The 24,057-nt window shown below is 44.6% G+C and overlaps 1 protein-coding gene across 1 annotated transcript in view; it reads left to right on the top strand.

Annotated features, from left to right (window-relative positions):
• Tnik (TRAF2 and NCK interacting kinase) overlaps nucleotides 1–24,057 on the top strand; it is a 399,376-nt gene that overhangs the window by 289,866 nt on the left and 85,453 nt on the right. The window contains exons 10-12 of the mRNA XM_028762118.1: nucleotides 7,010–7,185; nucleotides 11,314–11,380; nucleotides 18,128–18,332. Coding sequence (XP_028617951.1) covers nucleotides 7,010–7,185; nucleotides 11,314–11,380; nucleotides 18,128–18,332 — 448 coding nt within the window. The remainder of the gene's footprint in view (nucleotides 1–7,009; nucleotides 7,186–11,313; nucleotides 11,381–18,127; nucleotides 18,333–24,057) is intronic.

Raw genomic sequence — 24,057 nt, forward strand, 5'->3', positions numbered from 1 at the left:
GAAAGTGGGGTTAGATAGGGATGCGGACAGTGAGCGACCAGGTGAGGCTTGGAAATGGAGTCCTCCAGATGTGCCAGATGTCTCCTGTCACTCCCAGGTGTGCTTATATTGCGGTATTTATACCTTGTTATTCTGTTATAAAAATCCAATGCTTCCTCCCTCCCCTGCTGCAGAAGTGGCATGGCCTCCTAATACATTCTTACATCTTTGGGCCCTTTGGCATTAGAGTCAGTCCCTACCAGCCTGTGACCTCCTGTGATTTTTTTTCAATAGACATGAGCCCTGGGTAGTTCAACTAAAAGGGAACAAGTTGTTTGTCCCTTTTCCAATGACTTAAGGCTCAGGCCCTTGACTGGCATCCTCCTGTTTCCCACCCACAGACACCACCTACCACATAGAGCAAGCTTAATTAGTACCAGTCATCTGGTAATGACATGGCAATCCTGGCTCAACAGAGGAAAGGCACACAGAGAGAGGAAGGAAACAGTAAAGCCACAAGCAATGACAGTCTCTAAGTTGCCAGACCTACAAGGGGAGTGTGAGTTGCTATTGGTAACTGCTCTCCTTCCTCTCAGAGGGTCACTGTGGTAAGAGAAAGGCATGTTCTCTCCCCAGCAACAGCCTTTCATTGGACACCGTATAGCATGTGGTGACAGAGCACAGGAGGGCCCCTCCTCACTCTCCTGAGATCTCTCTCTCCTTTCCTCCCTGGATCCAACTCCAGGAGAGAGGAGCCAGCTCTGTTCCTTCCCCTGGAAGCAACATTAATTCTGCAAAGGCTGCTGCCTGCCAGATTTCTGCTTGTAATGTGCCAAGCTTCTGGGGGTGGGGGTACTGTCTACCACAGGCCTCACTTCCTGTCCCCTCCTCTCCCTCACCGCTCCAGGGAGGTATTTTAAGCTTTTCCACAGAGGAACAAGCTGGCCATCCACAGGCATGTGCCATCTCATAGGCTACATTGACCACTTTGTCATTCCTGTAACAAATACCTGACAAGATCAGGTTCAGAGAGGATGATTTCCTTCAGCTCACAATTAAAGAAGGGATACAGCCCATCATGGCAGAGGAACTAAGGAGGGGTCACACTGTGCACACAATCAAGAAGAGAGAGAGATGAATGCTGATATTCAGCAGATGTCATACACCTTCCTTTTTATCCAGAGACTCCAAGCCCTGCGTGATGCTGTGTACATGGGAGCTAGACCTTCCCTCCTCAGTAGAACCTATTGCCTGGTCATTTGCTTCCTAGCATACTCCCAGCTGTCTCTCTTAGGTAATTCTAAACCCAGTCTACCTGGCAATGAAGACTGGCCATCACATGTCCACTCCTTGTCAACGTGATCCTCAAAAAAATGTCACTTTAAACTATAAAACTCCACCTCTGGGCCTCAAAGACACATGATCATCTCATGATGCAAAGTGCTTTTACTCCCTCTACATGAACCACCTCCATCTTAACAGTTTGATATTCAGTTGCTTAGAAGCTTTGTGATACTCGAGGTATCTCTTAACTGTAAAACCTGTACCATTAAAACCCAGCTCACATATTTCCTATATGCAATAGCACAAAATAAAATTCTCCTTCTGAGAAGGATATGGAGATTGCAAGGCCTGAGTCTAGCAGGGGAAGCACAAAATCCAGAGGATCTGTGAAAAGCATCTAAGGCTCGTGGTGGTGTCATCCGATCTCTGCCAGTGTGCCTCTCCTCTGCCCACAGCACACATGGCCTCTCTTAGAATGGCTCCACTCCATGCCTACAGCGTTCCTCGGTGGGCATCCCACAGTCCTGGCATAATCTAATATACTGAGTTCTCCTTTGCAAATGAGGCTTCACTTCACAGCACTGTGCAATGGCTCTCAGGGCTCCTTGAAGAGAAGCTCACTCTGCCGCTCATTGCCTTACCTCTCAAAACTCTTGCTACAAGTCCTCAGGGCCCACAGTGAGCTGGGTCCTTCCACATCGATCACTAATCCACGAATGCCCCCTCAGACTTGCCTAAAAGCCAGTCTCACAGAGGTATTTTCTCAGTAACAGAGAGGTTTCCCTAGATGACCATAGATTGTGTCAAATTGACAAAAAATCTAACCAGCACACACCCTACCCCTAACACTGAGTATTTTTTAGAGCTCCGTGTCTGCTGTCAGGAACCTTACTTTTGAGATAGAATGAAGGTAGGACTGTAGGGCTGTAGATGTGTGTGTGTGCGCGCGTGTGTGTTTGTGTGTGTGTGTGTGTGTGTGTAGGTGTGTGTGTTCCAAATAAAATAACAATATAAAGTAGGTGTCACAAAATACTTGAGATACATTGAATTGGCTAGTTTGTACTGTGACTATACACTTCATCAAAATCAAAACCCAAACTGGAACATGAGTTTTGAAATTAACCTTTTCTGTTCAGCTTCCCCAAATGCATCTACAGCAATTCCCTTAAAAAATGCTGTGCAGTCACCTGCTATATAACAAAATTTGGGTTAGCAATGGACTCCATGTGTGACAGTGGTGCCATAAGACTGGACCACCCGATGCCTCTGAAGCCATCACAGCTTGAGTAGATAGGTTCTATGATATTCTCACAATGATAAAGTCATCATTCAAACCCTGCCACTGAACAGTGCTCAGTGGTCCCCATTTTATTCAATAAAAGTATAGGGGGTCAATATGTGGTTTCCATTGCAATCCATAGGAAAGAGTTTTCTCTTCTTTGAATCCAGTGATGGTCAGAGAATGGTCAGATATCTCCATGGTCATGTCAGCTCTAATCTCAAGAGGCATTTTGAAGGAATTAACTTGTTTAATTGATACAGCAGTGTTTTAATGTATGCACTGTGGACATCTATATTTGCAGTCAGGGAAATGGGCACAGAGAAGAAGTCATTTACCCTGAACCACACAATCGATGAAGCCCAAGGCAGAGAAAGTGGGTAGCTGTGAGAACTAAGAGAGATTTTCAAAATTTTCTGTATTGATATGATGTCTCCCCAAAGCATCCATCCCTCCTGATCACAATGTCTAATGTAACTGACTTCAGCATGTAACCAGGGTGACTCTGTCGCCTCTCAGTTTGTGAGCATCAAACATGGGTTATATTGATAACCTTCCTGGAAGTTGTTATGTTTTTGTATTCTAAGAGACAAAGCTAAGTTACCAGCAGTACCATAAATTTACTTTGAACCCACTGAAATACTGAGTAAACGGGGGTTCAACTTTTGTGAAATACTTTTGCTTGTAATTAATTGTGCAATTAAACATATTGATTCCTTGGTCACAGCAACTTAGAAACTAAGTGAACACTTCTTTAAAGACATGGGAATTTTGGTTTGGGGTCGCTTTTGGTGGAGGCAGGGTACTGCTATGTAGTCCAAGTTGTCCCCAAATTCACTACATAGCCTATAGCTTCAAACTCATGGTGATCCTCCTGCCTCAATCTTCCAAGTTGCCAGGATTACAGGAATGTGCCAGCACACTAGGCTTGGGGATGTGTTTTAAGTGAGCAATGTTTTCTCTTCAAATGATGCCTATAAAAAGGATATAGACTCATTACAAGCCCTGCACCTTATCTCTGTCCTTTGGACAGAGGTCCTTCCTCCAGCAGAGCTCTGAGAGGAAAGGTCTCATAGCTGGTTGTTTGAATGCAACACTGCTGGAGCACTGTTCTGCCTATACAGCTAGAGGGTTTTCTGGCTTTTTTCCCTTTTGGCCGTTTTGTTTTTAGATGTCAGTGTTTGAAAAACGAATGCACAGTCTATTGAGGTCTGGATCTCATTTTTCAAATTGGATGTGATTGCTCTTATTTATCACCCTCTAATTAATAGTGGAGCACTTTACAGTAATAAAGCAAGCACTTCCTCCTAGCCGCCAGTGAGAGAGAGAACTCCTATTTCGTTCCTTGTGAATATTTTATAGCTCTCTTAAGTTGGTCTTTTTTTCATGGTTTTGATTCTGATTTTCCTGCTCAGAGCAGCCGATGGATGGAGTTTGCCAGATTTGCCGCTGTCTTATGGCAGGTTTGAGGTTCCTGTCATATGGTTTCCAGTTCATTCCTTAGAAGAGTCTCTTTTTTTTCACTATTTTCTTTTTATTTGATTGATATTGGAAAGAAAATTAAACTACTCCTTTCAACCCCCCCTCTCTCTCTTGTGTGTGTGTGTGTGTGTGTGTGTGCTTGTGCATATGTGTCCTTGTGTGTAGTATATGTATGTGGGCACATTTGTGCACACCTATTTGGAAGCCTAAATTCAATGTTGGGTGACTGCATCTCTCACTCTTTACCTCATGTTTTGAGATTGTTGTCTCTTACTGAGCCTGAAACGTACAGATAGGCTACATATACTAGCTGGCCAGTTAGCTATGAGGATCTGCCTGTCCTGTCTTCCGTTCCAACCACAGAGATTCTAAACTCACACTGATGTGATAGCTATATGCATTCGTGCTAGAGGTTCAAATTCAGGTCCGCATGCTTGCCCAGCAGGTACTTTATCCACTGAGCCATCTCCCCAGCCCCCAGATCTCTCTATCGGTTCCTTACAAGCCCAGATTGAATACAGCCAGACCATAGCTGGTACCAGGCACTTCCATGTGTGCATCCATCCATCTATTCACCAAACACATAGAACAGGTAGTGTGCTCATGACATGAGCATGACTTGGGCTTTTCCTGACACTGCTGAACACTTTCAGGAAGAAAGACACAGAGCCCAGGCTTCAGGAAGTCACAAGCAGGTGCGTTGCTCTGTAGCCAACCCTAATTCATCTGGGGGGAAGGGCAGTGGGTAAGGATGCTGCATTGATTTTAGATCTATGCAAGATACTTTAGAAGCTCATGCATAGTTTAGAAATTCAGGGAGAAATTTTATTACTTGAAAAGCATGAAATAAGAAATTGCTATGGTGCAAGCAGAAGCAAAAAATAGCCTGTATGTATTCTGTGTGTGTACATGCGTGTATGTGTGAGTGTCTGTATGCATGTATCTGTCTGTCTGTCTCGTATTATTTTATCTTCTGTTTGTTTGTTTGTTTGTTTGTTTGTTTTTCGAGACAGGGTTTCTCTGTGTAGCCCTGGCTGTCCTGGAACTCACTCTGTAGACCAGGCTGGCCTCGAACTCAGAAATCCACCTCCCTCTGCCTCCCAAGTGCTGGGATTAAAGGTGTACGCCACTACTGCCCGGCTCTTGTATTATTTTATATACATATATAATGTACATTAAATATTTATTCTCTGTGTGTGTCTGTTTGTGTGTCTATCTGTTTCTCTCTCTCTCTCTCTCTCTCTCTCTTTCTCTCTCGTGTGTGTGTGTGTGTGTGTGTGCGCGCGCCCACGCAGGCAAGCACATGTTACAGTGCATACACAGAGGTCAGGAGACAACTTTCAGGTGTTGCTTTTCTCCTTCCATTTTATTGATTCAAGGTCTCTCTTGATGCTTCTGCCTTGCTCTCTACTCCAAGATGGCTGGGCCCTGAGCTTCCAGGAGACTTCCCTTTAGTCTCACTCCAGGGAACTAGGATAACAGATGCTCACTCTCCCACAGGCATCTGGCTTGGGTCTGGGGTTGAACCTGAGTTGTCAGATTTGTACATGAGTGACCTTAACTGCTGAGTGTTCTCCCCACCCCTCTCTTGGATGCCGGAAGACATGCCGCACATGGTACTGTATGTGATGGAGATATGTACATTTCTGAAATATGAGCCTGAAATATGTACATTTCTGGGAAATCTTCGTATTAGGGAATTTGAGAAAGCCTTCCTTTAGGGGAAGGGGTGAATCCATAGTGCAGCCACAAGAGGGCAACAGAGAGCAAAAGGTGGCTCCTTTCTGAGTAGGCAAGGTGCTTAGTTGTCTGGGGTTCCACTGTGATCTTGAACTGTTCCTGGACAGCCTTGGAAAGGCATGCTGGGAAGTTAATTGCTTCTGACTCTGGATAACTCCTTGTAACTTTCAGCAAAAACACGCATGCTCCATCCATAAATCCAGGTTAAAGTCCACAGTAACTGCTGCTGCATTGTGGCCTTGCCTGCCCTGTCTGCTGGGGTATCTGCCTCCAGGGCTTCCCAGCTTCCAGACTTCTTTAGCATAGAGTTTATCTAGAAGGAAATTGGGCCTTTGGGGGGGGTGGGGATTAGTTAAGGATATGAACTAGAATGCCACAGTTAAATGTCCGAGTCTTTTGGTTGGTAGCCAAAAGACCCAAACGTCCTTCTCTCATCAACTGAAAACAGAATTCAGAAGCAACTTAAAAGTTACTGTTTAAATATTTGGCCTAGCCAGGTGTGTTGGTGCCCAGTTTTAATCCCAGTACTTCGATGGCAGAGGCAGGCAGATCTCTGAGTTCAAGGCTGCCCTGGTCTACAAATCGAGTTCCAGGACAGCCAGGGCTAATACACTGAGAAACCCTGTCTCAAAAAAACAAAACAAACAAACAGAATTGTTCCATCTGAGTTCTCTTTATCATATGAGAATCTTGTTCATTCCCACAAAGCACCGCCTGGCCCTCCTTCCTCGGTTCTTTACACTTTGGCTGATGTCTTCTGCCTGATGCAGGCTGCTCACTGTAGTTTCCCTGCTTACAGTACTCCTACTCCCTGAGGATGTTGACGCTGACTCCGTACCCTCTGAGTCGACCTTTACACACTGAGAATTTTGTTCTCCCGGGTCTGTAAACCTCCAGTTCCCTCACTCCAGGGTCCCTGCCTGTCTTCTTCCCTTCACAAGTCATTTCTCTCCTGTAAGATTGTGCTCCTGTGTCAAAACGTTCCCATGTGTATAACTACCATTATGTTACCTTCTGCCCATGTTGATGGTGATGACACCTTTGAACTTCATTGTACTGATATACCAAGACTGTGTTGATTTCCCTATGCTCATCAAATGGATCTCTCTCTCTCTCTCTCTCTCTCTCTCTCTCTCTCTCTTTCTCTCTCTCTCTGTCTCTCTCTAAGGTCACATTTCAAAAGATGTATTTTCTTTTCTTTTATATTAGCGTTCTATCAGTGAATTCATCTCTTTTGTCTGACAGGTCAAAAAAATTCCAGTCATTTATCGAGAGCTGCTTGGTAAAGAATCACAGCCAGCGGCCAGCCACAGAACAGTTGATGAAGCACCCATTCATACGAGACCAGCCTAATGAGAGGCAGGTCCGAATCCAGCTGAAGGACCACATTGATCGAACAAAGAAGAAGCGAGGAGAAAAAGGTTAGTTGTACATTTGTATTTCAGAGAAAGAAACAAAAGGCAGTTCACTGTGGGCTCTTGATGTATTTGAAGGTGACAGGAGATTTCTCATAGGCTGCATTATTCGTGTAAAATCTGCCTGTTAGGTCAGAGCCTTGGGTATTAGTGGAAAGTAATGGCAAATCTCCATGGAAAAATTAGACCTGTGAGCCATATTTCTTCTTTAAGGCACCAAACAAAGCCATGATGAGTGATACTATGAAGCACTTTAAATGACAAGTGACTTCTCTTAATTCAGATGAATATTCATGTTCCAAAGAGTGACATCTACACTTGTCAGACAACCTAAAGACACCATCTAGTTGGCATTTCTCTGCATTGACAGTCTTCAGTGTTTGTGTTTCTGTGCTCCAAGACTTGTTTCGGTTATTTAGAAGTCGGAAAAGAATTTCTTACAGCATCAGTAATACAAAAAGACCACTGGGTTGCCAAGTTAGCAGCGTGGCAACAGAGTTTGAGCTGAAGGTCCTGGAATGCACTTCCTCATTTTATGGATCCACATATTCCTCTCCTGTACAGTCTTCCCTGTGTCATGGAAAGCACAGGAGCACAGATGTGACACATTGGGACTGTGCCTAAGCAGAGTGCCAAGGAATGGAGGCTGACAATCCTACTTGTTTCTGAGTTAGTGAAAGCTTACATGTCTGCTGCAGGGCTTTTGGCCAGCTGAGCATAAGGTGGGGGGGAAGGGAAAGTTGGGGCATGAAAAGGAGGATTAGGAAGGACGGGAACTCACTGGGTGGGGAGCAGGGGACAGTAGAAGTGAGAGGCAGTTTCAGGATAGAATGATAGCCATTGAGAGTGTGGTGACGGGAACAGAGTGGACCAGACTAGAGTGGCTGTCTGTGCTTTTCCTTGCTTCGCTCTCCTCCAACACCTCCCCAGAGCAGTGGAGGGAAGCAGACAACACAGGAGGAAGTCACCCATGTGTGTTTTATTTCTTTGGTTTTTGTAATAACACAACAACAACTTGTGTAAGCTGAGGCTTGAAGCCAGATGGTAAAGAAACTGGATGGACAGACAACATCAGCAGCAGACTAAGGAAGGAGGAAGTATCTTCAGTGACCCTTTCAACAAAGATAATACATATAAAATGCTTAATACTGTATCTGATACATAGTTAAACACTGATACCTACTCTTAGTCTGTTCTTTATTGATCCATCACTTTTTGCAACTATTCAAGGGGACTTTCTCAGGACTCATGATCCATGAATAAAAATTGGGAAAGTTTGTGTTTTACATTGTTTTCAAATTTGGGAGCTACAAATACTGAAATGTGACATAGAAACTGTCATGCCTTGATGACAGGAAGGCTACTTTTAATATTCTCATTCTCCATCGTGTGAAAGAGCAGGGCTCTCATTAATAAGTACATGTAAGAGCTATGTCTAAGCGAAAAGAAGAGAGTTGCTGTTTTGGCTTAAATATCTATTGATTTATTTTGTTGTGTGTGTGAATGTGCCTATCCCTGCATGGGTTTGTGAGCAGCATCTGCTGATGTGCTTGGAGGCCAGAAGAGGGCATCAGATGTCCTGGAACTGGAGTTATGAGTAGTTATCCAATGTAGGTTCTGGGAACTAAATCCAGGTCTTCTGTAAGTGCAGCACATGCTTTTGACTGCTTAGTCATCTCTTCAGGCCCTCTCACATTAAGATACAGAGAGATGATAGATAGATGATAGATAGATAGATGATAGATAGATAGATAGATAGATAGATAGATAGATAGATAGACAGACATATACACATACACATACACATATACATACATATATATTTCATTTGTATGTATGAGTGTTCTGCCTTCATGTATGTATGTGCACCACAGAGGCTAAAAGAAGGCTTCAGATCCCCTGGAACTAGAGTTATAGATGGCTGTGAGGTTCCATGTGGGCACTGGTAATCAATCCTGGTATTCTAGAAGGTGCTCTTAACCTTCGAGCCACCTCTCCAGCCTCCCTCCCCCAAACAACCCCCTTTTCATTACATCTTTGCAAAAAAAAAAGAGTTTTATTTTTTTAAATATGTTATGATTTTTGACCTGATATTTTTCCTTAAGATATATTGACACTTACTAACTTAATCCTGTAGTACAAACACAATCAAGCTGAGTTCTGGTAAAATATTAACATCAAGGAGACCGACAAGTTAAACTTCTTTAGAAAAATCAAAGCACTTTGAATCTTTCTGTGCTTCTTTCATTCACAACAATGGCCTTCATAGGGTCAAGCTTCTGCATGGTATCTTGAACTCTTCTTCCGTTTTTGAGAGTGCATTGTTTTAGTATGAGTTATGGATACTTTACTGCAGATTCTTTACATTTGCAGAGAACATTAGTTAGAAAGAGGTAGCCGGAGAGGTTCATGATCATCTAAACTGAGGCTCACATGTGATTTTACAAAATGCACCTGAACTCATCACGTTTTGTCTTCCTTTATTCTCTAATATCGAAATATAGGTAGTTAGCCAATCTGGGGGGTTTCTAGTGTGAATACTGCCTCCTAGTGATAAATAGCAAAATTGCAATTTCAGTCCTGTTGAAGGGCTATACAAACATCTTCAGGTAGTAATTAATAACTCATAGCTCTAAGGGAAAAGGACAGTTTTGTGGCATCTCCTTCTACTTCAAAGATTCTCTAAGGCCTTCTCATCACCTACAGAAAAGTCCTCAGCATGGCACATTTAAGGATCTGAGAGTCACTGTACCTTAGGCATCTTGGTCTTACCATCTGCTTCCCTGACCCCTAGCATCTCATCTCAGGACTTGCGTTTCTTGAGCTTGTAACACTGCCAGTGTCACATGCAGGCAAATTGTTTGCACTCCTGTTTCCTGTGTCTTCCACCTGCTGCCAGCAGAAGGACCACTGGGTTTCCAAGACCCAGTACATCACCACCCCAGCGCTCCACCACTGCTATCTCCACTTTCTGAGCAAGGGGTGGGAGTGGGTAGTTGCTCCCCCCTCTCCCTTCCCATTGCCTTCTGTGTGCTTCTGTTCAGGATATGACATGTTAAGGAGACACTGGCTTTCACACTGCAACAGTCCAATACTGAATTCTAAATATGCGTCCCAGATTGAGCTTGTTATTAATATGAAGGCATCACTCGTTTATAATCTGGCTACCTCCCTTATTTTAGAGGATTATTACCATAAGTAAGTGAGATAGCAAATCTAAAATATCTAACCCTAGTTGCTTACATGTGCGATGCCTTCCAAACACTCATTTCTTTTTTTTTTTTTATAGCCATGGAAGTGGCACTCATGTATGTGTCTTGCTCATTGTATTTTGATCGTAACTAAGGCAAAGATTCAATCTTAATATACATTACCTTGTTTATTATTTTACTGAATTAAATGAATGTTCCTTGCGAGTCAATCATACATACACACACAGATAGATAGATAGATAGATAGATAGATAGATAGATAGATAGATAATAGATAATAGATATAGATATAGATATAGATATAGATATAGATACAGATATCCAGAAGTGGGATTAAACTTAGGGCTGCCTGCATATCTGCATATTACGTGTTCTAAGCCTTTGATATAGGCTAGTATACAGAGATTATGTGTTATTACCAAGTAGCCATATTGTGCATGCTTCTGTGTAGTGTACTATCATGTGCTGGCTCACACGAGCACTGCCACAGACAGGTGAGTCATGCATTGCTCCATGGTGTCAGCACAGCATCAGTGTCAATAGGCAATCAGAATTTCAGCTCTATTGTCTTATGGGATTGCTGCTACGTTGTGGTCCATTGACCACAGTTTGGTTCTGGGGCTCATGGAAGTTATTAAAGGGGGCGGGGTCTTCTCTGGGCAGCAACGCCACCATCTACACCAGTGGTTCTCAACCTTCTTGTTGCTGTGACCCATTAATACAGTTCCTTGTGTTGTGCTCGGCCCTAATCATGAAATTATCATGTTGATGCTTCATAACTGTAATTTTCCTACTGTTGTGAACCGTGATGTAAATTTCTGTGTCTTATGATCATCCTAGGGTCATTCACCTCCACAAAGGGGCTGCGATGCACAGGTTGAGAAACACTCTTCTACACTGACATTCTGTGCTCTCTCTCCAGATGAGACTGAGTATGAATATAGCGGAAGTGAGGAAGAAGAGGAAGAGAACGACTCTGGGGAGCCCAGGTATGAGGAAGAAGGCTAGGCCTTCTGCACTCTCATTTTGATTTATCGGTCTGTTTTTAAGAATGTACCAGGATTTAATGTATCACCCACATACACACTCACTAATGTGTAGAATTTTCCCTAGTCAGACTCTTTAAAAATGTTGAAATCAGCATATTCTATATCTTGTTCCCCAAGATGTATGGCCTGTATTCATGACCCTGTTTCCTCTCACACATAGAGTGGGTGGGGGTGGGGTGGGAAGCAATTATCTGGCTAATGCAGCACTGGAAATATTTAAAATTGCAACTTTGGGGAGAGCTAAGTGACATTTCAGACTGGAGTCATTCGGCTCGTTATGTAGTTCCTCTGAGAAGCCCTTTCTGATGGCCACAGTCCCTGCCATGTGCCTTGATACTTCACAGACCAATCCTGGAGGAGGTAATTCTAGAAAAATCAAATTATTCTCTAGATATGAACCATGAGAGAAACATTCATGTCACCCTGTTGTCCCTCTGGAACCCAGTGCTCCTGAATCGTCATTGACCCCATATTTAGAGAACTGCTTGGTTTTGAGGCCAGGTTTCTTCCTTCCCATCTGTATCCATGGGTAACTGAGAACAGTGCTTGTGGTGCTAAGATTTCTCTGTGGACAGCAGCTCTGTTCATCCCACTGCTAATGGTGGAGGAAAGGGACATGCAGAAAACTCACTGGACATTATGGGTCCACCCCCTCTGGCCATCCAAGATATTATCAACCCTCATATTGCAATGTGAAGACCAGTTGTATCACTGACACAGAGTGTCCTGTTCTGTGGAGGGACCATTTATTTAGCTGCAGACATAAGCTAAACAACATATTTCTCTCTCCCTCCCTCCCTTTCTTCCTTTTCCTTCTTTTCTTCCTTCGTGTGTGTGTGTGTGTGTGTGTGTGTGTGTGTTGATGTTTGTGGGTAGCACATGTGAAAGCTGTCCTAGTTTGCTGCATTGTTGCTGTGATAAAACACTAACCAAAAGCAACTTGGGGAAGAGTTTATTCTGTCTTGTAGCTTATATAGTCCATCATACAGGGAAGTCAGAGTAGAAACCCGGAGGCGGGACCTGAAGTGGAGACCATAGAGAAATGTTGGTTACTGGCTTGCTCCCTAGGGCTTGCTCAGTCTGCTTTCTTATACCATCCAGGACCAACTGCCCATTGTGGGTGTTAATTTCCCACAGATATACCTAGTGGTCAATCTATTAGTGACAGTTCTTCAGCTGAGGCTCTCTCTTCCCAGGTGACCCTAATTTGTGTCAAGTTGACAATATCTAACCAGCATAGAAGTTAAAGGACAACCTCAGTTATTATCCATCAAGGACTATCTTGGCTTTTTTATTATATAAAATTATATACATGTATTTTTATTGAAAACAAATTTTCATAATTATATTCTGATCAGTTTCCTCTCCCCTAATTCCTTCCAGTTCCTTCCCATCCACCCAACTCCATACCCACCCCCCTCAACAATGAACAAACCAGAATAAAAAGAAACACACACATGCAAAACAAACATAAAAGCACTGCGGGTCCCGCGGCGGAAACACAGGGAAGCTTTCCACTATAGATAACTCATTAATATGGAAGTCTCTCGAGGCTGAAGCCTGTAGTCACACCCTCTACCTCTGTGTGGATGGTGACACAAACCTCTCTGGGAGGGGCTGCTTTGTCCTATGTGACTGAACAGTGCAGATTAAATGGAGATCTAGACCACTAGTCAGGAGTCTGGAATCCGGGGTTGTGGCAAGATATGTATTGTCCCTACACAGGCAATGGACACCTGTTGGGTCTCCAGCTATCTCAAAGCCAGTGTTCTACAGAAGACCAAATCATCCTTTTACAGTCCTACAAAGCACAAAATCAGAAAATATAATATACAAACACAAGGCTTGTAAGACAAAAAAAAAAAAGTCAAAGCAGAGCACCATGAAACAACAAGTCTACAGAAGTACTGAAGAGTGCAATTTTGTATTTGGAAACAAGCTCTCTCACTGATGTGGAACTCCCTAATTGGCCAGGACAGCTGGCCAGTGAGCTCGGAGGAGCCTTCTGTCTCTACCTTCTAGCACTAAGATTACAAGCATTTGCTACCATACCCAGCTGTTTTTACATGAATTCTGGAAACCACCTTGACCCCCTTCACACTTGTAAGACAAATACTTACTGACTATGCCGTCTCTCCAGCCTCTGTTCTCTTTTTAAGCCAGAGGTTCTCATCCTGTGGGTCTACTCCTTTGGGGGTCACATATCAGGTCCCACATAGCAGATACATTAGGAGTCATAATAGTGAATATTACAAATAGCAAGATTACAGTTATGAAGTAGCACTGAAATAGTTTTATGGTTGGGGGGGTCACCACAACACCAACACAGGGAACTGTAGGAAAGGGTCCCAGCATTAGAAGGTTGAGAACCACTCTTAAGCCAACTCAAACCTGACAAGCTCCGCCCTTGTTAAGCCAGCCTAAGAGGCTCAGATTGAGCCCACAGGGCCATTAGGTTTTCTGTCTTCTCTTTCAGGGGATTTCTCAAGGTTAAAGACTGCAGGAGAATTCTTCCCTTGCATCAAAATGTGTTAGCTGCTCCCAGTTAGCTGCATAAAGACAATGGCTGTCAAACAGTGTCCTGCAAAGTGAATGTTCTTCTAGAGGAAAGGACCCTGTTCCCTGCTTCCAGGCTGTTAGCTGTTTTCCTTCTGACTGTTCTTTGAAGAACTGAGAAAGTCTGTCTTTCCAAGGCTTTCTATGTGTCAGGGGTCATTTGGTGAGCCACTGGGTGTAATTAGAACATGTCATTATGTCATGGGGAAGATTATGTACCAAGTACCATTTTTAATATGTCTAATTAGTCTTCACAAAATTATGAATGTTAGTAAAAGACAATGGTTTTCTCACTTTAGACATGAGACAGCATGGTCATATACAGTGTTAGTAGCTGACCCATTAATGCAACTGAGATCCGTTAAGATTAATGGGGCGTCCTTGTGTGCATGTGACATTAGGTTCCCAACCTAGTCACCTTTGCTCATGGCATTTGACTTATGTGTACCAGCACTACCATTTATAATTTGTTTTAGAGTTTTATAACAAATTGTAGAGGGGGTTCACAATAGACCCTCGAAATCCCCTGAAATGCCCTCAGCTAAGCCTTGGGCCTGTAGCAGCATCTCATCTTCTAACAACTCTCCAAACCAAACTGATACTCTTGTCAACTGCCAACACCCTGCCCCCATCCTACAACCCTCATACTGGTTCCTGACACTGCTGTCACCCAGCGGCCCAAATGAAACCGTAAGTCATCCCTCAGCACATTAGATCTGTCCACGGGCCTCATTAATTCTGTCCCCAAATACTTGTTTGAGGTTCACCCCCACTGCTCGCCGTGTGAAGTCCCCACTGTGAAGCACTGTTAGCTTCCTTTGCTCTCCTGTACCTTGCAGACTTCGGTCCACTGTGAAGCGGATGGAGCTGCTAACGATATGACTGAGCAGTTGGCCTTTGTGGGCACGTATGTGCACCCTCCGATGTGTGCACACTTCGCTGGCTGCCGGTCTCCGACCGCTCTCATATTTACTAGATTCCTTCTCGATGACTCTGACCCTGGAGGCCAGGCCAGAGTGTCATTCTAGGACAAGACCAAGCTGTTTCTACCAAGGACTCTAAACTAGCTTTCTTTTTTGCCTGGAACCCCCTTACTCTCCATCTGCTGTCCTCCTTGAAGGGTGCTCCTGAAAACCCCGTTTAGAACAGGGTCCCAGTCCTCATCTCAGCTCCTTGCCACTATAAATTGTAAACTCTTCACCCTTTCAAACTACCATTTTTGTCCTTTCTATTCCTATTTGATATTTTATTATTTGTAATAATTTGCCTGCCTATCTTTCCCACAAGGAAGTAACTCCAAAGGAGAATTTGTCTGGCTGTTACAGGGGTTTTTCTGGATTACCATCTTCTCAGAGGAAAGAATTCAGTAGAGAAACACAGTTCAGTCAGGAGTTTACTTGCCAAAGCAAAGCCAACACTCTGAAGAGAGTTTGGAGTGGGCTGTCCCCAACAGGGAATTGTAGCACTGTGGATGGATTTTAGAGAAGTTGTTGGGAATCTCTATGAAGTAGATCCACAGGGCAAAGTGGGGCTTTTTTATCCTCAAATCATAGTGGACCAAGTCTTCCGTTTAGGACATTTCTTCTCATAATCCTCTAGAAAATCCCACTGAGGGAGTATCAAAATCATAGTGCAAGTGACATACTGATGGGTGGGAAAATCCCCGCACCTGAATTTTGGCTATTGCAGTAAATCTTTCAGCAGCCTCAGGGGCATTTAACCAGAACGGCTGAGGCAGGAAGAGTGTTAGACCACATCTGATCGTGGTCTAAGACATTGGAGAGCGCTTCTGGGATTTTTGGAAGGGAAGCATGTTCATGTCAGAGCACGTGTGTGTCGCTGTGAGTGTGGCACACATCTGAACCACGGGTGTCATTCTTTAGAAGTCCACCTTGTTTTTTGAGACGAGATCTTTTATTTACCTGGGGTTTGTACAATAGGTCAGAATATTGGGCAAATAAACCTCAGGAACCCAGCTGTGTCCATCTCGCCAGCACTGGGGTTGCAAATGATGCCACCACACTCAGCATTTAATGTACACGCTGAGATCAAACTTTGGCCTTCAAGTTTGTGTGGCAAGCACTTCAGCAGCTGAGCTATCTCCACCACCTGAGTGGTTTTGGTTACTTTCTATCTCGCTCCTTTTGGAGACTGCTCAGCATCTATGATGTGAATGCTCATAGTATTTGTCAATTAAGAAGTGAGGCTGATTAGAGAAACCTGTGGCCTGGGTTCCACAGTAGTCCATCAGGTTGAACAAACAGGAACAGGACTTAGGGTGCCTTTCAGCACACCCTCCTCCCAGCTCCAGCGGAAGACTCTGCTAATTAAGCCCAAAGTCTACCATTAACCAGATAGCCTTCTGGGGCTCTGCAGGTAATAGGAGACTCCATTAGTGGGGCTTCTCCATCTCTGACCTTGTCTGGGGAATTCTAACCCCACCACATGTGCCTCTACCTGAGGAATGTCACAAATCCTCAATTAGATTACAGGATCAATTTCCTTTCTCCCAATAAGAATGTGTTTAGCCATCACCTGAGATTCCTGAGATGCTTCCCCATGCTAATGAGGCATTCTGGGTGCCCTAAGCTTCCAGGAAATGACTTTGCCCATCCTATATGTCCCTATCCTCAGCCCCTTAAATTTTTATAAGCCTTCAGTGACCCTAAGCAAAGCTGACCTGCCTCCTGGTAGCGGGTCCCAGTGTGGTCATTCACTGTACACACTCACAGGCTTCCACATCCCTCACTCATAGTCTTTGCTTCCACTGTCCTCATAGATTATGTCAGCCAGTGGTCCATGAGAATGGGGAGACCCCCACAGCTCCAAACCGCATTGCTATTTCTCACTGGTATCTAGTAGCTAGCAATATCACCCTACAGCCTGACCTAGCACCTACCCCATAGCAGAAATGAGGAATTATGTGTTCAGTGAGTTTATTTTAGGTAGATGCTGTCACAAAAATTTAAGGGGCTATGTTAAAAAAATAAAAAAACATAAGAGCCATCTTCCATCTCCCTGATATATAGCAATGGAGAACCAGAGATCATAATTTTCAGCTGGTAACCTGCAGTTAGCTTTGAATTGACAGCTCAGGACCACCAGTGGTACCAGACAGTTTATGTCCTTCACACACACAGAAAGAGAGAGAGAGAGAGAGAGAGAGAGAGAGAGAGAGAGAGAGAGAGAGAGAGAGAGAGGCTATGTTAGACATAATCTAGGAATAAGTTACCTCAGGTGCAGTCCCAAGTGTGTGGTTTGTGCCTAGACTCACACACTTCAACAGTGGGGTGTGTCTCCATACACCACATACAAGTTCTGGGCACCATGGACTGCATAAACTTGGCTTGAGATCTTGGCTTTTGTCAACCTTGTCTTTATCCTTGTCCCACCTGGTCCATTGCATCTTCCCTGAGCAGCATAACCTTGGCCTGTTGGGCCTTAGAGTAAGCTGCCAAGGAGGTGCATGGAAGGGCTTCTGCTCTCGTGAACAGAGTAAGACCCCTTTGCTGCTCTGTGAGTGCATGCCTATGTACTTGTATGCATGTGTGTTTGCCTTGTGTTACTACATGTGTAGCCATGTGTGCATAAGATGCCTGTGTCTAGAGGTCAGAGAACAACCTCTGGTGATGGCCCTTTCCTTCCACCTTGTTAGAAACAGAGTCTTTCATTGTTGATGGCTGTGTATAGTAGGCTCGCTGGCCTCCCAATGTCTCTGCCCCCATCTTCCCAAAGAAATGCAGAATTACAGGCACATTTGCTATTGGACCCAACTTTTGGGGGAGGTCTGAACCCAGATTCATGCTTATATAGCAAGTGCTCTAACCATTGGGCAATCTCCCCAGCCACTGGCTGTTACTCTTATATGTGGAGATAAGCTTGCCTAGGGCTTGGAGCTTGCAAGCTCATTTAAGTTTTAAGAAGCAATTTTTTTTGCCATGCACTGGAGATGGGGTCAGGTGGTTAAGCCTATGAAGTGCTTGGTATTCCATTAGGGATGGAGACAACCTGTATGCAATGGTTGTCTTGAAAAGCGAGTAGAGCACTGTCTTCTTACATCTCTCCAGGACCCACAGTAGCAACAATGGCCCTGTCCATAAGAGGTACCCTCATCTTCTTTCCTGTCCACAGCTCCATTCTGAACCTACCAGGAGAGTCAACACTACGGCGGGACTTCCTGAGACTGCAGCTGGCCAACAAGGAGCGCTCAGAGGCCCTGCGGCGCCAGCAGCTGGAACAGCAGCAGAGGGAGAATGAAGAACACAAGCGGCAGCTACTGGCTGAGCGCCAGAAGCGCATCGAGGAGCAGAAGGAGCAGAGGCGAAGGCTGGAGGAGGTGAGTACCCAGGAGCCACCGCAGCCACCTCAGGCTTGAGGCACTGCCTACTTGGTACACACGCTCTTTGAAAAAGGCCTTCACTCACACTGAGAATGGGGTCAAGTCTTCTGTCCTTCCACTCATTGACCTCTTAGTGGGGCTTTCCTTGACCATCCCTCACTTTCTAGCATGTTCTATAACCTGATGCTAAGTAAATAACACCAGGCCCTGCGTCTTGATTCTCTTCTGACACCAGGAGCCATGCTCTTCCTGCATCCTTGCCCAGGACACACCCTGCAGCTGCAGGCAAGACCTACGCCCAGCAGCGCCTGCTGCTCTCCTCTGGATGGGCAACTACATCATTGACCATGGCGTCCTGAATATTCTGTCCCATACAGGGTTCTTACCCTTTGTTTAAGTCTCTGTCTGGGAACTTCATCCACATCTCCAAGTATTCCTTCTTCACCCAGATAAAGGAGAGCTTCCTTCTGGGGAAATTGGGAGGCAAATGAAAGGGTCCCTAATGTATGGGGGCAGGGTGGTGATATTGTGGGTCTCCCTAATTCCAGCCTGCCCCTCACTCATGAGGTCCCTGATTTTGCATTGTAAGATGATCAACTAGAGAGTGAGTGTAGCGGGAGATATTTGAAAAGAGCTCATCCAGCTGGCTCCCTCCTTAACCACCATACCAGCAGGCCACCGGGTCCCAACTGCGTGTGCTCCGGGCTACTCTCTCTAGCTAGCCTCATTGTGACCAGTCGCTGTGCCTCCATCCTCATCCCTGGAGCCCCCAGTTCCTTCATACCCATAACCACCCAGTTGTCAGTGGACCCACCTTCCAGTAACCCAGTAAATCAAAACTCTTGATGCTTAAAGTTAACCAATGTGTATACATATACATACACATTTTATTGATATATATATCAATAGAATCACAATACACAAGATACCTACACAATTTAGAAGGTTATCCCAATTATCCTAACCGTTAGATTTCATATCTACCATTTACTTAATGACACACAGGTCCATATCCCCAGGCGTTTAGCCTCCCTCGCTCTCGCTGCATCTCTCTGCCTGTCTTTCTGCCACCCTTAGCTCTGCCTCTCTTTTTCCTGTCCAATCATAGGCCTCCTGCTGCAAAGAGATTGGGCAGGGAAATGCCTGCCACGAGTAAGGCTATAAATTCAGATATTTATTTATTTATTTATTTATTTATTTACATCCCAAACGATACCCCTTCCCAGACTCCCCAAACAGAGTCCTTACCCCCATCTCTTTTAACAGCCCACCATGGTGTACATTTTCTCATTTAAATCTGGGAGGGCCTCAGGTCACTTTTCAGAGAAACCTAGCAGCCCCGTTAAGACCCTAGGACATTATTTTCAGACCACCAATGATAATCCTCTATATTTACAATAATTTGTTTATTGAGTAACTTCTAATGCAAGCTACCAGGCAGACGGTTGGTCACATGTGGAACACCGTATCATTTTCTTCCATGAAGTGCATATTCTGTCCTTATTTTTCAGTTTTCCTACCTTCATCATGCTATGAGATATCTGAGATTTCTTTATTTATCAAGTGACTGAGGGCTCATGTCTAATGATCATGAAGCACTGACCATATGACATTTAACAGGGAGGACAGTGAGGAGTAAATATGAGCAAAATACACTATATATATATATATATATATATATATATATATATATATATATATATATATAACTGTAATGAAAGCTATTATTTTGTAGGTAACTTTTTTTACTTTTTGAAATTAAAAAGAAAGGAAGTGTAAAGCAAGAGGAGAGTGGAGTGAGACCGGAAGGTGACTGCCAAGCTCGGATGCAAGCTGGCCTCTCAGATCCCAGCGTGCATGTGAACGTTCACAGAAACGGTAACCGTGAACCAGGCCCTGGAACTCTGATCCTCAGATGTGGGCTCTGAGACTTCTGTGAGCAGCAATAAGGACATAAAGTATGTGTGTGAGTTTAGACACTGGGTGTAAAGGGTGCCCATCACGTGAGCAGTGTAAAGTCTGCCTGCTGTCTTCTGTTCTGCGTGTGGTGGATGGAGACCTGTGAACAGGGCGTAGGTGAGTGTACATGTGAAGAATAGAAGTGAAAGGTGCAGACGTGAGCTCCAGTTACCCCTCCCTCCCCCAGGCTGCAGATGGACAGTCTTAGTCAGGTTCTGGCAGCTGTGCTGAGCTATCTTTGCCTTCAACCCAAGGCCAGGCCTCCTGTGGCTCTTATCTGGCTCCCAGGTCTCTTAGGCTTCTGGAACACCATGACTCTGCTCTTTGGACTTTAGACCTACTCTTTCTGGGTAGATTACACCTTTTGCTAAATACTGGCTGCCCTGCTTTTCTTGGTGTGAATGTGCTAGGTCCTCACTTCCTGGAGCAGCACAGCCTCCACTACTTGGGCTCCACTTGGTTACTGGCTCATTATCATTGGCTTCAGGTTAAAGGCACTGACCATGCAGCCTTAGAAAATCCACACTAAAAACTTATAAGCATTTAACGTTCACAAGATTCATATGGTATAGAGGGCACATGTGGCCTGATGCATTTTTTAAATTAATGTTTGTATATATGTGGTAATGTTTAGGTGGATGTTCAGACGGAGGTACACATACTCATGGTGCATGTGCCTGTGTGTGTGTGCATGTATGTAGATGTCAGAAAAGAACCTCAAGTGCCATTCTTCAGGTGCTGTCCATTTTTTACCCCTGATGATGGGTTCTCTCATTGGACAGAACTTGTTAAGTAGGCTAGGGGCCTACTAGTGGGCCAAAAACCCCCAGAGATATGCCTGTCTTCATCCACCCAGTGCTGGCTTTGCAAGTATGCACAAGGACACATGATTTTTAAAAACTTTTTATTGACTCTTTGTGAGTTTTATATCACCCGGCCCTGCTCATCAGCATGTCCCCTCATATCTGCTCTATGCTCTTGCAACCTCCCCCTCCAAAATAAAACACATGCACACGCACACGCACGCGCACACACACACACATGCACACACCACTAACAACATCACCAACAAAACCCAAAGCATAGAAAACCATCTCACTGTGGAAGCTATAGTATGTCCCAGTGTGTCCCACAGTGTATTCCTCTGTCCACACATCTTCACTTGCAGATGTGCACTGCACTGTGTCATTGGTCTGGTTGAGATCTCTGGCTTCTTTGGCATCGTCAGTATTGAATCCCCACTGGGTCTTCCCCCAGTTATTCTATTGTTGCCCTGTGTCACTAAGATCCTGCAGTTTGGGTTCAGCAAGACTGGCCCTTTCACACGTCCTATCATTTGCAGATGATATAGATTTTGGGCTGGGTCGGCTCAAAGCTCTGGATCTGGGCCTGGGTGGTAGCTGAGCTAGTCAGCTCACCACTTCTCCCTTATTGGCACCACCAAGGCAAGCTCTCCAGCACTGTTCCAGCTAAGCCAGGCAATGCTGCCATAATGTGCAGGAGGCAGGTCAGCTCTTCCAGACACTTGTGCAAGGAGCTGCTCACCTGCACCCCCACCCTAACAGGGGCAGCTCTACCGTACTGCCCAAGGGAAGTACACGGCCCACTTCCTGAGTGCTGCAGCCAGTGAGGGGCAGGGCCAGCTCTCCTGCTCTCATGACCCCAGACCAGCTCTTCCACCTGCCACAGGTGAAAAGTTGTAAGGAATAGGGAGGCATCACCCCAACACTCGATTTTTCATGTGGGTTCTAGGGACAGAGCTCAGGTCCTCTTGCTTACAGTAAACATGACTCACTGAACCATCTCTCCAGACCCTGTTTGTTTATTTGTTTGTGTTATTCTCACATGAAAACTTGACTGTTGGACCCAGGTGCTTTGTTGGTATGGAGTCTTCCCAGAGGGCATATTGTTTTGCTGTGTTTTTAGTTTTTTATTTTTTGGTTTTCTTCCCTGGTATAAACTCCCTAGACGTCCTACATTTGTCATCAAGCAGCTAAATGACCATTTCTTGTGATTGTCAAGCGCTGACCATATGACAGAGACTGGGGTCAGATCATTACATGAACTTTGTCATTTAATAATCACAATGATCTGAAGGCTAAAGCTTTGCAATGAAATCCTAGAGATGAATATTGGTCACTTTTCCTGTTGCTGTGACCAGATGCGTGACAAGAAGCCACTTGAGGTGGTAGTTGTGTAGGGGGTGTCTTGACTCACAGTTTTAAAGGGTACAGTCCACCTAGAGAGAAGGCTCGGCAGCAAGTGACTCCACAGTATCGAGAACGTGTAGCTGCCCTCCCCCTCCTCACCTCTCAATGTGACAGAACAAATCAGATGGGATGGGAAGCCAAAGTAAGAACCTCCAGATCTGCCACCAGTGATCCACTTCCTCCACTTACAGCCTCATCTCTTAAAGGTTTTACAGTCTTCAAAGGAGGACCATCAACGGGAAACCATGTATCCTAACACTAAGGCTATAGAGAATATTTTACATCCAACGCACAAGTGGTTACATAACTCAAGATGAAATCATGTTGCAATCAGGGTCGTCACTGCAGAATCTATGCTTTAGGTCACTGTTTCATTTACCCTATCCTGGCCTGTAGCTCTCTGGTATTTTGCCCTACACAGCTGTGCTCAACAGGTATTCAGCTTTGAGCTAGATTCTCCTTACATACCAGGTAGGAGCTCCTGAGAGAACTCTTCTGTGTTCTTCAATGGCATTGATGGGAGCTTTTCCCACGGGTATGAGTAAGACATGTGCCCAGAGAGAGACACCCTGAGGTCTATGGCCTGAATGGAAGGTATCTGTGTGTGTAAGAAGATGAACCCTCTGCTCTGGGTGATGGTCAGTGTGAACCCAGCTTTTCAGAAGAATTGGGAGCACATGGACGTGGACAATTACATTGGCTTTATCTTTTGGATCTTTCTCTTGCCCTAGTAGGCATGTCCAACCAGCAACCCACAGGCACATGGGGTCACATGCAGCTATGAATGTGGCCCAACCAACTTAAACATTAGCAGTTTTGTGTGATATTTCTATGACTCTGTTGTGGTGTTGTCAGGAATAGACTCTATAGATGACAATGTCAAGTTTAATGTCAAATGCTGTAGCTTAAGAGAAGAAAGCAAATTGTGATGTAAAGACTTGGCTGTACGTACTGAAATTGAATAACAACAATCATTGCCACCTAGAAATTCCCTTCCTGTGTCCCCATCTTTATCCGCCACTCTAGTCTATGGTGAACACTTATGTCTCTGGTGGCCAAAACAGGGACTTGGGCTGCATAGGCATGTAGAAATTATGGAAGTCTATAATTCTTCTTGAGGATTTAGCTTCCTTTTGATCAGGTGTGTTTTTGTGAGCACCCTGGGAATTACAGTCCAGTTCTGAATAAAAGCCTGCTGGCCATCACCAGAATGGTGAGGCTATAGCTCTGATGTCTGGTGACCTCAGATGTCAGTCTCCACCAGAAACTTCTAAGGACACTTTCTGTGCCCTTTGTTCCTGACATGTGTCTGTTTGGATACGGCTAGGATCTAATCAGTTGGTGATTCTCACAAGAACTTTGACTACAAGCTGAATGTAGACATGGATCTGTTAGACAAGGGACATGCCCTGTGGCTGATTAAATGGTGGTAAGCACACCAGTTTTGACAAATGATAAAGTACAATTTATAAGCAAGTTCCAAGAACTTGCTGAAACTTAGCCAAGATGAGTCAGTTCGTCTCTGGTGACAAAAGTATATAGTAATCTCCTTT

Source organism: Grammomys surdaster, unplaced genomic scaffold, assembly GCF_004785775.1.
Source record: "Grammomys surdaster isolate TR1022 unplaced genomic scaffold, NIH_TR_1.0 62, whole genome shotgun sequence".
Taxonomy (NCBI): domain Eukaryota; kingdom Metazoa; phylum Chordata; class Mammalia; order Rodentia; family Muridae; genus Grammomys; species Grammomys surdaster.